The sequence below is a fragment of the Colletes gigas genome, unplaced genomic scaffold (genome assembly GCF_013123115.1).
Source record: "Colletes gigas isolate AHSC1104 unplaced genomic scaffold, ASM1312311v1 Colletes_gigas_Sc00001, whole genome shotgun sequence".
NCBI classification, from domain to species: Eukaryota; Metazoa; Arthropoda; class Insecta; order Hymenoptera; family Colletidae; genus Colletes; species Colletes gigas.
Window position 1 is genome coordinate 2,749,994 of NW_025106630.1, and position 16,625 is coordinate 2,766,618.

Below are 16,625 nucleotides of genomic sequence, written 5' to 3' on the forward strand. Positions count from 1 at the left end.
TAATTTTGTACGTAATTTTAAATGTACGGTAAATTTGACCTCTCTGGCCCACGCCACAGGAGTTGATAACTATTCTCGTTAAATGTTCGACGGAATATTCTCACCTACGGTCTCCTGTATCTTCTCTTCAATTTCCAATCGACTATCTTGCAGGAAATTGTTGGGGGTGCAAGGACTCGATGAAGTTCGTAGCAAAATCGAGGATAATCGGTTCCATCCTCCGATCCTTCTTCGAGTTTCTACCCCCAATTAACAATAATTTCCGACTCACGACCCCTGTGGCGCACGTGAGAAACGGCAAGGCAGAGAGTTTCGTAACTTCGATCGTGCATAGTGGTCATAACCCGATACCGTGCACGTATAGTCTTACTACCTGTAAACCTGGTGTCAAATATCCCCCGATTTTCCATTTCCGTCCGTATCTCATTCGTTGCATCGAATCTTACTATTTTGAAACAATGTAAATGTCACATATAAAAATAAATCTGTAATTGATCATATAAAATGTCTGATTTTATTAGCTCGACAAGAAAATATAAAAATATAATTGTTCTTGCTTCCATTCCCAAAGGATTAATCTCTCAATATTGCATTCGTCAATCATTTTATTCGATAATAAAGACACTTGCTTCAGAACACGAATTAAATATTTATCTTTTTAATCTCGAGTTTGTTTCAAACAAACGGATATTTCATTTTCCTGCGCGTGGCATATATAATTATACCATGCGAAAGTTTTGATCCACTGTAAAGCGCGTGTCATAAATTTCTAAAGCTCGTTTCATGGGTAATAATGTTGCTGGCAGCTCCATATTCGCCATTCGTCTTTTACTACCCACGTCGTGGTGTAAACGTTTTTAAATTTCTGCGTGGTTATATCACGTGTAATAACCATTTAGTCGTCGGTAATGTTTAACTAATGCGTTGCAAAATTACACGAAGCAAGTTGCGTCATAAGGCTTCCCCGGTAAGTGCCCTTCGTGTGGTATTGCAATCTACGATTTTCGGTCAACGACCGCTCACGTTGCATGTCAGAAACCTAAAAATAATCTAATTCGCCACCCGTGGCTCATGGAACGCTGAAATACTGTAAAATGCACGGCTATAAATCAAAAGTATGATCGATATCGCAGAAAAGGAATCTCGACACGAGATGTATGTATTACGAATCTTTTCGTAGCATTCCGCCTAATGCTTGACAATCGGACGACGTAATCTCACAATTGCTGCAGTCAATATTAACCCGAAAATGCAGGTTTATTTTTATGCAAATCGAATCAAACGAATCGAATGGCCTCGTTTTTTCCATAACGCTATTAATTAAAATACCCTTGTAGATATTTTGTTGGATTATTCTGGGTACACTTTATTAATTTGTGTTTAAAATCTTGGGTCTGTGGCGCTGCTGGCTGAGGTTAGGAACTCGGGAGATTCGTAGGGGGGCAGAAACGGAAAGGAGGGGGCGCGTTTCGTCCGGGCCTGCTAGTGGACTCATCAGTAAGGCTTTCTAATCAGTAAGGCCCTGTCTTAGACGACTGGAATATTGGAAAGTTTTTTTTTTTTTTATCTCGTTCTCCTGTTTCCTCTGCAGTACCCTGGGCTGGCGCCCTACAATCTGCACTTAAAATGTTTGTTAGTTGTCTGTAATGTTTATGAAGTTATTTGTGTTATTGTGGTTTTCCTTGGGTTGGGGCTCGAAGGAAAAGTTTCAAAAACCTCGTTTGCATGCATCATGCGATGAGTTAGTTGATGATTAGTCTGGGAGTTTGTATTCGGATCTTTAATGGTATATCTTCGGGGTCGTAATTCCCTAGTGACGCTACTAGGGGGTTTGGATGCTGGGAGTTAGTAACTTTGAGCTGCGACGGCCAGCTTCATGACATGCTCGCGGATATACTCGATTTTTGCTTCCTCATGCAACGAAGCGATTGTGTGATAGCGCGTTTTGTTTAGGATGACGCGGAGGTTTTTTTTTTTTGTACAATTTGGATTCTGGATATATGCTATGAGGATAGGTCGGATGCAGGTTTTGTAGAGCCGGATTTTTAGTTCTGTGGAAAATGGACTATTTCGTGCTAGGGAGTGGGTATAGAGTACGGAATGCTCCGATACTTTTGCAAGCCCAATCTTTGGAGTTGTGTTGCCATTTTAGCTTATTATCGAACCATATGCCCAGGTATTTAACTCTAGTGGACCAGTTAATACGGTGGTTATCTATTGTGGGAGTGTTAGGGTTGTGGAGTCTTTTGGGAGTGAAGATGATAGTAGCTTCTGTTTTTGTGGGGTTTATTGTCAGCTTCCAAGTGGAAGTGAATTGTTAGATGTGATCGAGGTGGTTTTGAGTGTATTTAATAGCTTGGTTCATTTTCCACTAAGAGGAGTATACTGCGGTGTCGTCTGCGTAGAGGGCTAGTTTGGTGTTAGGATTTTTGGGGATGTCGTTTATGAATATGTTGAATAAGATGGGGTCCCAGGACTGATCCCTGCGGTACCCCAGTATGTAGTAGGAATATTGGGAAGTCGGTCGAGGACTTGTGAGAGCGCGACACCTCTAGTGGCGAGCATGGAAGGCGACGCCTCAGGTCCTTTATTATTTGTTTCTCTTATACCGGGTAACTTTCTATTATAACTAGACTGCGGATGTTTATGCATTTATGGGAAATTTTAATCCTCAAAAAACTACAGAATGCATTTAATATGCAAAAATATAAGAAATACTTCAAGTAAGATACGAATTATTATATTTAGGGGTTGAGACAGACCTCTGCGAAGCTTCCGTTTCATTAATTCTATTAATAAAAATGTGAATTTGCATAAAGATCCGCAGTCTAATTATAACTTTTCACAAAGCTTAAATTGACATTGCCGTTTTCCAATTTATTTTCCTTAAACAAACTATAGATTCGTTATAAAGAATTAAAAAAATGCTATTTCGCTAAATACACAAATATCATATCGTCCCATGCACCAACAAAAATCAAAGAAATAAAAACGTTTCTTATTTGCAAGAAAAGAGTCTTTATCAGCTCGCGATAAAATATAAAAAATTCCGAGGCTTTCATTAGGTCTGGAACACGGCGAAAGGTAATAAAATTATTTTAGGAGTTGAAGGTATGCGTCGTCGAGCAGTAAAATGAACGTTCGATAAGAGTACGTGTGTACCTTTAAAAAAAGTCCCTAAATTCTAGCTTGCTATTCAGGTCGTTATCCTGACGTTAACCCTTTGAGCGTGCCACCCTCGACTCGTAGCCGGAGTAGACCACTCGTTCGCCGAGCCGGTCGTAGCATAAATAATTTTACAATTCTACTAGCGGGCTAATTTACCCTCCGCCAGCGTTCTTCCGGATGTACGGCGGAATTTCGGGCGTTCGAGTCCGATGGCGTGCAGAACGAGCCACGCCACTGGTAATTCCGAGCAGGTTGTTATCAGGATCCTACGTCGACGGAATAGCCAAACGGACATCCGGCCAACCACGACAGGGCTCCCAGGTATACCTGGCGTTCCACCCTCTACCGCGGTGGGTAATTCATAGCCGGGTTTAATGGCGATCGCGTTATCATGGTTTAACGTCCCTTTCGCCCACTGTGTGAAATTCCAGTCACACGACGCCACTTTTCCAGGGAAGATTGCTTTCGAGTAACGGCGGAAAAGTGTGCAGAGATTAGCTGGCCGCCGAGAACGCGAAGACGGAAAGATTAACGAATGCTGCGCGGGGGCGGGGGTGGGGGATCGAATCGACGATCGTTTATGAACACGCATCGCGCCAGTCACGTAAAGATCCGTGTTTCTTGCGCCGAACTACAGCAGTGCGTCATTCCACCGTAAAAAGTATCAATCCTTCGACGTTTCTTTGGAGAACAATTATCGCGAAGCGGAATTAAACGTCCATTTTATATTTCCCAGAGAAATTACGATAAAGAAACGCTGCCTCGAGACAGAAACGTAAACAAATTTGTAAACTTTCTACTCGATTGGTTTTAAAGTTACCGTTGCGGGCTTAATGGATTTGATTAATTAGGGGAAGAAACGGCACCATTAATCACGAAATTTAATTCACACTCGCGCACACCGTTGTGTTATCTTTACAAAATTGATAACTGATCGTACACTCGATCGATCATCTACGAGTTTCGTGCTATAAATCATGCGGTCAATTATGGGGGAAAAAAAAGAAATGACGATGTACCGAAAGTATATAAATTTTAATCCAGTAATATGGTTATTCGCCATAATTTGAAAGTTTCTTGTTTAAAAATTTATTTCACGACGATTGGCCACTTTATTCCCGATGGAATGTGTACGCCTGTACTCTCGTGTTATTTTCCTGCACGCTATAAATTCCTTTTGATTGCAAGTCGAATGATCCTTTAAGGATCGTACATCATTAATCACCGAGTTGAACGCGATACCTACTTACGTGTTGGTGATGTGTTATCGGTATCGGATCGATGGTTTGGTGAACCAAATGTCGGTCGACGACCCTTTTAACTCGTGTTAGCAAAATCCTTTTCCCGCCTGTCCTACGGTATACGTAATGCAATTATTTTTCAGAAGAACGTCTGCTGTCTCTGAAAATATTTACCGTCGCGGGATATACATTTAAATAGAATCCGCGGTACGACAGTTAATTTCACCGAGAATAATCGGAATAGTGGGAGATTGAGGTTCGTTTAATCTGGATTCTTCTCTCCGCAAGATACTGGATTATCTCTTCCATTAAAAAATTCATCTAACGTAATATGCCCCTTAATTAATCATACGTAAAGGGCGCTTATCGTAAATTGGATATCGGAAAACAGGAAAACCCAACAAACTCAGAACGAGAATTTTAAAAATCGCTTTTATTTCAAGATTTATGGTCGGGTTACGGACGTTCGAGAAATTAAGCATTTAATAAATATCCGGACGAATTGTTTTATTTATATGTTCTGGGAACTTGACCAATAGCGTCGAAAAATGGTCAAATTTTTTGAAATGGTCGCCACGATATTTAAACTGGGTTTTATAGTTTAGCAAACAAACAATCCAAACGAAAGCTTTTGGTATCAAGTGATCGTACAGTATCCATTTTCGATAAAAAAAAAAATTGGTCAATCGTTTGTATCATTTTAACAGTATCGAATATTTTACATTTCATATTTTTAAATTGTATAAAAAAAGCAACTCGATAATCAAATACTATTTTAAACGTGAAAAATAGTCTATCGTGAATTATTTAATGTTATCGTGTTGTTTGCGATACTTGGAATTACTTTGGAAATAACTTGGTTCTCGACGATCCCCAGCCCCTCCCCCGCGTCCCTCTCGATATTTGCGATCGTCGTCCAGCGAATCTGTTGTCGAGTTGATAAATAGAAAAACGTCGCGTTCCAGTTTCGTCACGATAAGCAAGTGCGCCGGGGGATTACGTAATAAATTGTAGTCGGTATAAATCCTCGTAGAAAGGCTGCAGCGAGGCACGTATCTTCGTTTCCGGAAGACGAAAAGCAGTTGCATCCCATGAATTCTAGTCAACTCGATGCAAAACTTTTTATACCGTGACGCCTCGATACACAACGCGACCAGTGCCGTGAAAAATTCTCATCTGCGTAAAAAAAAAAAAAAGAATCGAAATAACGAACAAAATGATAAACCTTCGCTCGAGACTCTTTATTATATTTTCCTTGGTCGCCAGGAGCATAAAATTAGTCTAGAAACTGGAACGAGTTTCCTAAGTCGAGATGATAAAAATGTTTTAAAGAAATATTAAATTGTCAATATTGACTTTCCGATCCTACAAATATATTTTCGTAAGGTCGAAGTCAGTTTGCAACGTTCCGGTTAAATCGGTGATCCGAAGTTTCTGAAATCAATTTCTAAGACTGGAGCACCGGTAAATTACCGTCGACGATCGGCTGGAACGCTTAAGCAGAGTCCAATCTAATCTTCGCGTCATCAGCGGGCGTTTATGCGGCCACTAAATGCGAGGCAGGATCAAAAGATCTAATCCTGGCTAAATCGAAGCTTCTGCGTAGTGTATGTCAGTTCTGACGTCCCGTCAAAGAGAGGAAGTGTATGTATAATAACCGTGGCCGCTTTGCAGAGTTGAAGCCACCTCGCATAGCTACCGTGGATATTACAAACCCTCGAAATCACGGAGAAATTCGAACGCAATCGTTTGAAACGCAATTTCGACGTACGACACAGCCCCCCGACGTCGTCTTTGAATAATTAAGGGATCCGTTTGAGGGAGCTATTAAGGTCTGTGGAAAGGTCCTGTCGTTTTACTTACTCGCGTTATACGATGCTGTGGATTTGTACACACACCTATGGCGGAGGATTTGAATCCACTAATGCTTGATATGTTGACCGCTGGTTAGACGATATTATTCGTCTGCAACCTCTGACCGAACCAGCGCCTCTAATTTCCCGGTAAAACTTTGCCACTCTTTCATCCGCGAACTCTGAGGGCAACACGCTAGATACCCTTTTCGTTTTTCATCTTCGGTCGTCTGTGACTTCATCCACGCCAGCGTTTCCCAACGTGGGCGGTGGAGCACCCACCTGGGAACAGTTTAGGCACTTTTAAGGTAAAATAGCAACGAACTTTTAAGGGAGCATCAACCCTCTCGCGAAGACTTCTTTTTGTTAACCCTTTCGTTTCGAAAAATGGGTACGAACGTGCTCGAAAAGTATATTTGCAAAGTATCTCTCGATCCCAAATGATTCTTTGAATGAACGTAATTTGTAAGTTGGACATTTTTATCCCTTCCAATTAGGGGCATCCTCCTTGAAGTTAAAAACGATATCTGATCCTCGAATTTCATTTCCAGGCTATTCTTTTGGATAAATTGGAACGACCTTTGTGCGCAACACCTCATTCCTCCAAGTTACATGATAAGATCGATGCTTAGTCGTTTATTTCATCAACAGATTTTGTTATTTCGCGTATTTGCCTCCTACGTCGTCTCCGTCGGATATTTGTCTTTAACTCTGACGTCTCTCTTGAGTTGTAGCTTTGTAACTGCTAAATCTGGTAATTCCACTGATAATACCTTCCATTCCCGCCATGTAACTATTCCCGTCACTTGAATAATATTATTGATTTTACGTCGTAATTTAAATTGAATATTGTGGGTCCCAGTGAAACTTGGATTCTGCCTCGAGATCCGGAATTCGAATCGTGTTCGTGTTTCCTCTGTTTAGATTTTGATCTACCTCGACTGAATCAGTTAATAACAATGTCAAAAATTAAGTAACCTTACAAAGTGTAGCCCAAAATGTAACTAATTTTTATAACCTGATTTTCTATGATTTTCAATGCTAAAAACTTTAACGATGCATTAATTCAAAATCGTCTCGAACAGTTCAGCTATTTTGAATAACGAATCATTATGAATAGAAAAGTTAATTCCCCCGTAAGGATTGGGGGCCATAAACCGCCCTTATCTGTACCAGTGATTTAAATCCACGAGAATTCCCCGGAGAAACTGTGTGAAAATTAAATTACACGTTCAGCCGATTTTGTATTCATGGACCATAAATTTTGAACAAACATCGCCCACTATTTTACCCCTAGAGGCGTTTCTATTTGTGTCTTGGACTTCTCGTTAAGCACTTGAGGGTTTTCCCTTGAATTAGAAGTCGTGTTTTCGGCACGTTTTGTAGAGCTGGCTCGAATTGGTAGTCGTGCCATTGCATATATTCCAGACGCACTAATTGGACGCTTTCGAGTGCATGCTACTAAAATTCGATACTTATATGGTTTAATTTCACCAAATTATTGCGGACAATTAACTCTAAATGGGAAAAGTAATAAAGTAGCAACAGTGTTTGCGTTGCTGCCTTTCGAGAGAGAAAAAGACCCGAAGATAAATTAAACAACTTTCGGTGCTTTAAATACTCGGTTAAAAACATTTACTGCAGTCGATTTATTGCTATATAATTTGTTTTTAAACATATAAAACATTCGTGAAAAATCGACACTTATACAAGTGTTCGTTAAATACTTTTAAAATATTACATTTTATAATACAGGGTGTTCGGCCACTCCTGGGAAAAATTTTAATGGCAGATTCTAGAGGCCAAAATAAGACGAAAATAAAGAATATCAATTTCTTGACAGAGGCTTCGTTATAAAGTTATTTAAAAATTAAATTAAAAAATTTCAAATCGTTCTGAAAAAATTATTTTTGATTGCTGGAATCTATTACAATAATTTTTAGTCATTAGACATACCCCAGAAATCCTATCCACTTTCTAGAAAAAAATTCGAGAAGGTATGAAATTTTTCGACAAAATTAAAAAATTTCAAATCATTTTGGAAAAATTATTTTCAGTTGCGAGGGACAATTACAATCATTTTTGGTAAATAGACATACCCCCAAAATCCTAACCATTTTCTAGAAAAAAATTCGAGAAGGTATGAAATTTTTCGACAAAATTAAAAAATTTCAAATCGTTCTAAAAAAATTATTTTTAGTTACACGGACCAATTACAATTATTTTTGGTGAATAGATATACCCCCGAAATCCCGCGCATTTACGAGAAAAAAATTCCTTACCGAAAATATAATCTGAAGCCTGAAATGGTTCCCCGAAATTTCATACGTATCTTTAAAATGTCATAATTTCTGAACGGATTGGAGAATTTTGAAGTTTCAAAATGCAAACAACGCGTATTCTGATGTAAAATATGTAGATATTCCAAAAATAGTCGGAAAGTTGTTCCTTAATCCCGTAAAGTGAAAAAAACTCCATGAAAATGGTTCAATTTTCAAACGGCCATAACTCCTACAATAGTGAATATATTTCAATGAAATTTTTTTCTGAAGTAGAGCTCATGAGTACCTACAAAAAAGTATTAAACAAAATTTCGATATAGCGTCAAACAAAATTACTAAACATGAAAAACGATGTTTTAACAAAAATCAACAGGGTAGGGCATTAATTTTTTGGCGGAAAAAAAAATTTCAAATCGTTCTGAAAAAATTATTTTCAATTGCGGGGATCAATTACAATAATTTTTAGTCAATAGACATATCCCCGAAATTCTAACCATTTTCAAGGAAAAAATTAGAATTGCTAAACAAATTACTCAGCGAAATTAAAATATTTCAAATCATTCTGGAAAAATTATTTTCGAATGCGAGGTTCAATTACAATCATTTTTAGTCAATAGACATACCCCCGAAATCCTAATCATTTTCGAGAAAAAAATTCGAGAAGGTATGACATTTCGACAAAATTGAAAAATTTCAAATCATTCTGGAAAAATTATTTTTAGTCACACGGATCAATTACAGTCATTTTTGGTGAATAGATATACCCCCGAAATCCCGCGCATTTTCGAGAAAAAAATTCAGTACCAGCGGAACTGTAAATGTTAATAACTTTTTAACGAAGCCTCCATCAAAAAATTGGTATTCTTGATTTTCGTCCTATTTTGGCCTCTAGAATCTCCCATTAAAATTTTTCCCAGAGGTGGCCGAACACCCTGTATATAAAATTACATCTATAATTCATCAATAATTATAATATTAACTTATTACGATATAATGAGAAAAATTTGATTTTAAAAATACTTCGTTGACGTATCTTATTAAAAGTTTAATTTAATTTTCTTGAGGCGTGGCAGTCAATGTGTTAATGAAGCAAGATTCATTTATGCTAGTGGAACCAGAATAATTATTAAAAATATTCGCACATCCCCATTGAATCTATTGTATCCATTGAATCCATAGGAAGTCTACCAAGGAAATTCGTTAGAGATAATTAAGTGAAGTTACAGGGAATAAGAAATTCAAAAGTGCAGAAGAAAGGGACATTAATCTTTTTGGTCTCGATTCATTCGTCTCTTCTTCATTCGTTTCCATCCCATTAATTTTACACAGTGTTCTTTTCAGCGTGAACGAACATTTCCAATTTTTCGTTCCATGACAAATCGTCAGAACCCCGCGATGAGTTTAATATTATAATATTAATATTCCTTGGTGCTTAAAGAAAAATGCAGAACACGATCTTTAATCACGTTCAAATATTTATTTAAATTCTGATCAGTTCCAATTCTAAAATACTTTCTTCGAGCGATTTTAATAGATTTAATAGATTCTACATTTATAAAAGTGCTTCAAAATTCATTCGAAATTAACATTTAGTAAAATTCGTATAAAATATGCCGAGTATTTCATCAAATATTTGAAACAATAAGAGAATCAGGAACACTGCCTAATCAATCAGCTTCGTTGAATAATTCATTCGGCGTAGTTTAAACTTGCCTTGTGTTGAATATACACGTAACCCAGCGAACAACATTTCTGCAATAAATTGTAGAAATTTGTACAACGAAATGATACTCGGTGAGAGATCGAGACGAGTCAAACGAAAATATTTCTATTATCGAATCAATTTTTTATTGATATCGATGCACGATAAAGTACGAAGATACGTGGAACGTAAAATTTATTATAAGGTCTTTTGTAATTCATGAAATGTAATTAATTCCGCGACGCTTTCGTTAATGGCAAATTCGCAGTTGCATAATCTCGAATAAATTTCGACGATTATGCTTCACGCGCTATTTCGTTGCTCAAGCTAGTTCGTATTTAAACATGTAAATACATTAGTAGCAATATTACCAAGCATTAACACCGCGCGCCGTGGAATTCTACGCTTAAATTCGTACGAAACGTTTATCAAACGCTGACAAAACCATCCACTCCATTACTTCCGAACAATCTAACCGGCGATAAAACGATCATGTCGAAATTCCGAAATTACGAACATTCGGGATATTAAAACGACATAACGATCGTGGAATAAGGTTCCACTCATACTTTGACGATATACATAGATTCTCAGTGTTGGAGAATTTTGTGTTACAAGCAATTTTTCGAACGTATTTAATTTTGTTTACATTTCCTCTGCAGTGCTCGTAAAAAAGAACAAATTTGTTTCATGATGTTGCAGATGGGTTAATTACAAGTCATTTTTCAAACGTATATTATTTAATTTTGTTTAAATTTCTTCGTACGTGCAATGCTCGTAACAAGGAACAGATTTGGTTTACGAATACCTGGGAATTATCACAATATAATGTATTTATTTATAGTAACATCAACCGCTTATGGGTTATTAGCAACTCAGGGAAAGTTTACAACTAGTTATATAGGTTGGACTCTTTGAAGTACTTCAGCAAGTTTTGGATAGATTTGTCATCCTTCAGGTTGTCCTTTAGGGATGGTTTAATGTTGAATCGCAGTCTGTTTGCGGCGTATTTCCTGCAGTGGCTGATGACATGACTGCTGTAAGGTGATCGTTGCACAGTTCGCATATTGGGGGGTCTTCTTTGTCGAGGAGGTATTGGTGGGTCAGTTTAGTATGGCCTATTATGATTCGAGAAATTTTCACTTGATCCAATCTGAATAGGGAACAGGGGATGGATTTTTGGAAGAAGTTAGATTTGATTGATTTGATACGGGGTTAAAATGTTTTGATTTTATTAGCTTAAGGAATTTATTAGTTTTTAATTGTTCAAATTTTCGAATGGAACTTTTGGAAAACTCAGTAAGAATTATTTTTATTTCGTACGATCGAATTCCTTTTCAAAGGGAAACCGTAGAACGATTCGAACGTGGTGGGCAAGAGAACGATCGGACGTAGATTCCAAATATCCTTCCCAGGAATTTATGTGGACCACATATCTCTCGTTCAAATTTTCGTTAATTCCAGGTGGTTGACCACAGGCGATGACCGACGGTGGTCGTAATTCGCATCGATATCGATTCTTAAACCCCGCGGAGCGTTTAGGGAACGATCAGCGTGCCCGTTCAGGAAATCCACGATTTCGAAACAATTCCAACAATGGTCGACTCTTTTGGAAAGATCGACACTGTACGATCCTGGACAATAACGTGGCAAGGAGAGGGATCGATTTGAATAGCGAACAAAGTGAACAATACGCACGATATGTCGTCCGGATCGGGTCAATATCCGGTAAAAGGCGAGTCATTTCGAGCTGGTGCTCGTTCAATGCTAAGTCCACCATCGCGTAAACAAAGAGAACGAGCTCCAATTGCAGCCACCGCAATAGCAGTGGGCAATTTTAACAATCGTGTTAGTCTGGCTTTCGCGGGATTCGATCGAGAGTTATGCGAAAGTTATTGTAATCGTGGAAAACGAACGGAGGCTTGTTATTTGACAAAATTATCCGACCGTTGTAAACGTTACAAAGAATCGAAAAATACCGAGAATTTTTATTACTGTATTTAAGTCAGACTTTCATCTTATAATTAAGTTCAAATCATTATTCTTTACAATTGTTTTATTTTATTACGACCAATTTTTACATTATAATAGATTACTTTAAGTGGTTTTTATGTTTAAATTCAAAAAGCTTGCTTTGTTTAAGTAGTACTAGCACGTTCACAGTCCGTGATCCGTATGTGGGTCATAGCATTGCGCTATTGTATAGACTGCTGAGAGTTCGGACAGTGAACTTGATGGAAACAAATATTTTTTATTTTTACTACTAAATGATGTAAAAATTATCGTGCAATAGGAAACGTATCTAAATTACATTCGGTTTTTAAATTATAATAGATTACTTTAAGTGGTTTATGTGTTTAAATTAAAGAAACTTTAAGTAGTACTAGCACGTTCACAGTCCGTGATCCATATATGGGGCATACAATTGAGCTATTGTATAGACTGCTGAGAGTTCGGACAGTGAACGTGATGGAAACGAATATTTCTTAATTTTACTATTAAATGGTGCAGAAATTACCATGCAATAGGAAACGTATCTAAATTCCATTTGGTTTCTACATTATAATAGATTATTTTGAATGGTTTTTATGTTTAAATTGAAAAAGATTGCTTTGTTTAAGTAGTACTGGCACATTCACAGTCCGTGATCCATATATGGGGCATAGCGTTGCGTTATTGTATAGACGGCTGAGAGTTCGGACAGCGATCGTGATGGAAACGAATATTTTTTAATTTTACTATTAAATGGTGCACAAATTACCATGCAATAGGAAACGTATCTAAATTCCATTTGGTTTCTACATTATAATAGATTATTTTGAATGGTTTTTATGTTTAAATTGAAAAAGATTGCTTTGTTTAAGTAGTACTAGCACGTTCACAGTCAGTGATCCGTATATGGGGCATAGCATTGAGCTATTGTATGGACTGCTGAGAGTTCGGACAGTGAATGTGATGGAAATAAATATTTTTTATTTTTACTACTAAATGATGTAAAAATTATCATGCAATAGGAGACGTATCTAAATTACATTCGATTTTTACATTATAACAGATTACTTTAAGTAAATTTTATGTTTAAATTAAAAAAGCTTTAAGTAGTACTAGCACGTTCACAGTCCGTGATCCATATATGGGGCATAGCGTTGCGCTATTGTATGGACTGCTGAGAGTTCGGACAGTGAATGTGATGGAAACGAATATTTTTTAATTTTACTACTAAATAATGCAGAAATTATCGTGCAATAGGAAGCGTATCCAAATTACATTCGGTTTTTACATTATAATAGATTACTTTATGTGGTTTTTATGTTTAAATTAAAAAAGCTTGCTTTGTTTAAGTAGTACTAGCACGTTCACAGTCAGTGATCCGTATATGGGGCATAGCATTGAGCTATTGTATGGACTGCTGAGAGTTCGGACAGTGAACGTGATGGAAACGAATATTTCTTAATTTTACTATTAAATGGTGCACAAATTACCATCCAATAGAAAACGTATCTAAATTCCATTTGGTTTCTACATTATAATAGATTATTTTGAATGGTTTTTATGTTTAAATTGAAAAAGATTGCTTTGTTTAAGTAGTACTGGCACATTCACAGTCCGTGATCCATATATGGGGCATAGCGTTGCGCTATTTTATGGACTGCTGAAAGTTCGGACAGTGAATGTGATGGAAATAAATATTTTTTATTTTTACTACTGAATAATGCAGAAATTATCGTGCAATAGGAAACCTATCCAAATTACATTCGGTTTTTACATTATAATAGATTACTTTATGTGGTTTTTATGTTTAAATTAAAAAAGCTTGCTTTGTTTAAGTAGTACTAGCACGTTCACAGTCAGTGATCCGTATATGGGGCATAGCATTGAGCTATTGTATGGACTGCTGAGAGTTCGGACAGTGAACGTGATGGAAACGAATATTTCTTAATTTTACTATTAAATGGTGCAGAAATTACCATGCAATAGAAAACGTATCTAAATTCCATTTGGTTTCTACATTATAATAGATTATTTTGAATGGTTTTTATGTTTAAATTGAAAAAGATTGCTTTGTTTAAGTAGTACTGGCACATTCACAGTCCGTGATCCATATATGGGGCATAGCGTTGCGCTATTGTATGGACTGCTGAGAGTTCGGACAGTGAATGTGATGGAAATAAATATTTTTTATTTTTACTACTAAATAATGCAGAAATTATCGTGCAATAGGAAACGTATCTAAATTACATTCGGTTTTTACATTATAAGAGATTACTTTAAGTAGTTTTTATGTTTAAATTAAAAAAGCTTTAAGTAGTACTAGCACGTTCACACTCCGTGATCCATATATGGGGCATAGCATTGCGCTATTGTATACACTGCTGAGAGTTCGGACAGTGAACGTGATGGAAACGAATATTTTTTAATTTTACTATCAAATGGTGCACAAATTATCGTGCAATAGGAAACGTATCCAAATTACATTCGGGTCGTTTCTTGCTCGAAATGTGACGCATACGTTTAAAAATATTCAGCGGTCGGCAAATAAACAGTACTTTTCAACATTTTTCTGGACGCTGTCCAGATGTATTCGCAGAAACGAACTCATGTACGTTCATAAATTCTTAGCTCGCGATAAACTTCCGATTTCCGCTATTTTTACGTTTTCGGTATTTCTGTCCGGGCGCGTTTCTCGGGCGTCTCGTGTTCGCCATGCAACGATGAAAAGTAACTCGACGTTCAATTTTAATGCCAAGCCTATTTGAAAGTAGCTTGATCGTAAAAATAAAGAATGATTTTTAAAGCATTTCTTGGTAAACAGTGTTCAGGGGTAAATTATAGTTATTTAATATCGTGGCGTTCGCGTGATATTTTCGTTACCCGCGTTGTGTTTTTAAAGTACACTTTTGCATCGCGGAACCGCCTAAAATTATGACCAACAGGATGACGTTGTGCACCGTGAAAGTTGCTGTAACAACTGAAATATGCAGCCGGTGCAGCGACACTGCATAGAATAGCTGGGTATAAAGTAATTGTTCGCGTCCTATCCCAATTCCGACTATTAGGTCATGCGTCACACCAGCAGGCATCGTAAATTACAAGCTGGCTACAATTTTGGGAAATCAACGCGACGAGAAAAAAAGAAAACGTGCATTCGTAGAGCTTACTTTTAACGGTTCTAAACATTTACCCAACAGCACCGTAATTGCATAGTCTAAACAAACATCCTCTTCTTCCACTTCTCGAATCTGGTCGACGTAAATAGACGAACGGAATCGAATCGTACGATTTAAAAACAGTAGCGTCAGAATAATCAAGGGAATCTTAATTCCTTTAAAACTTTTAATCGCTAGAAATTTTGCATCAAATCGAAAAATAAAACGTACAGTTTGATCGAACGGTAATCCGTTTGTGAATCAAAGTAAATGCACTTTGGAAACTGTTTTAAGATGCACATTTTAAGGTGCACATTTTTGGGGAAAAGTGTAAAATAATTGTTCGCGTCGACGAAGTGTAATTACAACTTGGGCGTCCCTTGAATTTTCTGAAGTTTCCCTTCAAAAGTAGCGAACGAAATTCCCCGTTTCCCAAGAAGTCCCGTTGAAACTAAAGTATGTTCTTTGTATGAATTCCAGAGAGCACGTTTCGCGTAACGTTGCAGAAAAGCAGCCGGGGTCTCGGCTTAAGCGTTTCCGGCGGAGGAACTGCCGGACCTGTTAGGGTAAAAAGACTGTTTCCTCAACAACCCGCGGCTTTATCCAACAAATTACAACCTGGCGATATACTCCTCGCTGCCAATGGGACTCCTTTAACCGGCCTCACCAATTATGTAAGTGTCTTGAACGTAACGGTAATATTTACTATAGTTAACACGGTTAGACAAATGGTACCTGTCAGCATAAATTATATCATATCACATTCATCTTTATATCCATTTACCACAAAGCAAAAATTCACCAAAAATTTTAATAATCCTTGATTAACGAATTACTTAATGAGGAATCGATATCAAAAGTTTGTCGATTGTTTATCAAGTGATAAAACAATTTCTTCTATAAGAAGTGGTACACAGATTTGCATAGATCTTTCCCTTTAAGTGTTCCTCAGGGGAAAAATCTGTGATGTCATCATTTTCTTACATAGTTTGTCCACGAATGATTTGCTTAAAATTTTCTTAGTCGGTGGATGTTGATCAAGATCGAATCAGTATCGTTTTATCGGCGATAAAAAATGTTTAATGTTGAGGTTTGAGAATCGGTGCACATTTACACACGAGAGTGGGTTTTGTTCCCCCCCTGTTGAGACCGTTTTCCCTCATTTCTGTCCACCCAGCTTAACGCGATGAGCTGGCTGCGACAAAATAGCGATTACTATAGCTTCGAATGGA

At 37.3% G+C, this 16,625-nt stretch overlaps 1 protein-coding gene across 2 annotated transcripts in view; it reads left to right on the forward strand.

Annotated features, from left to right (window-relative positions):
* LOC122395045 overlaps nt 1-16,625 on the forward strand; it is a 285,418-nt gene that overhangs the window by 249,887 nt on the left and 18,906 nt on the right. For both annotated transcript variants that reach the window (XM_043392343.1, XM_043392352.1), the window contains exon 6: nt 15,874-16,067. In XM_043392343.1, the coding sequence (XP_043248278.1) occupies nt 15,874-16,067 (194 nt within the window). The remainder of the gene's footprint in view (nt 1-15,873; nt 16,068-16,625) is intronic.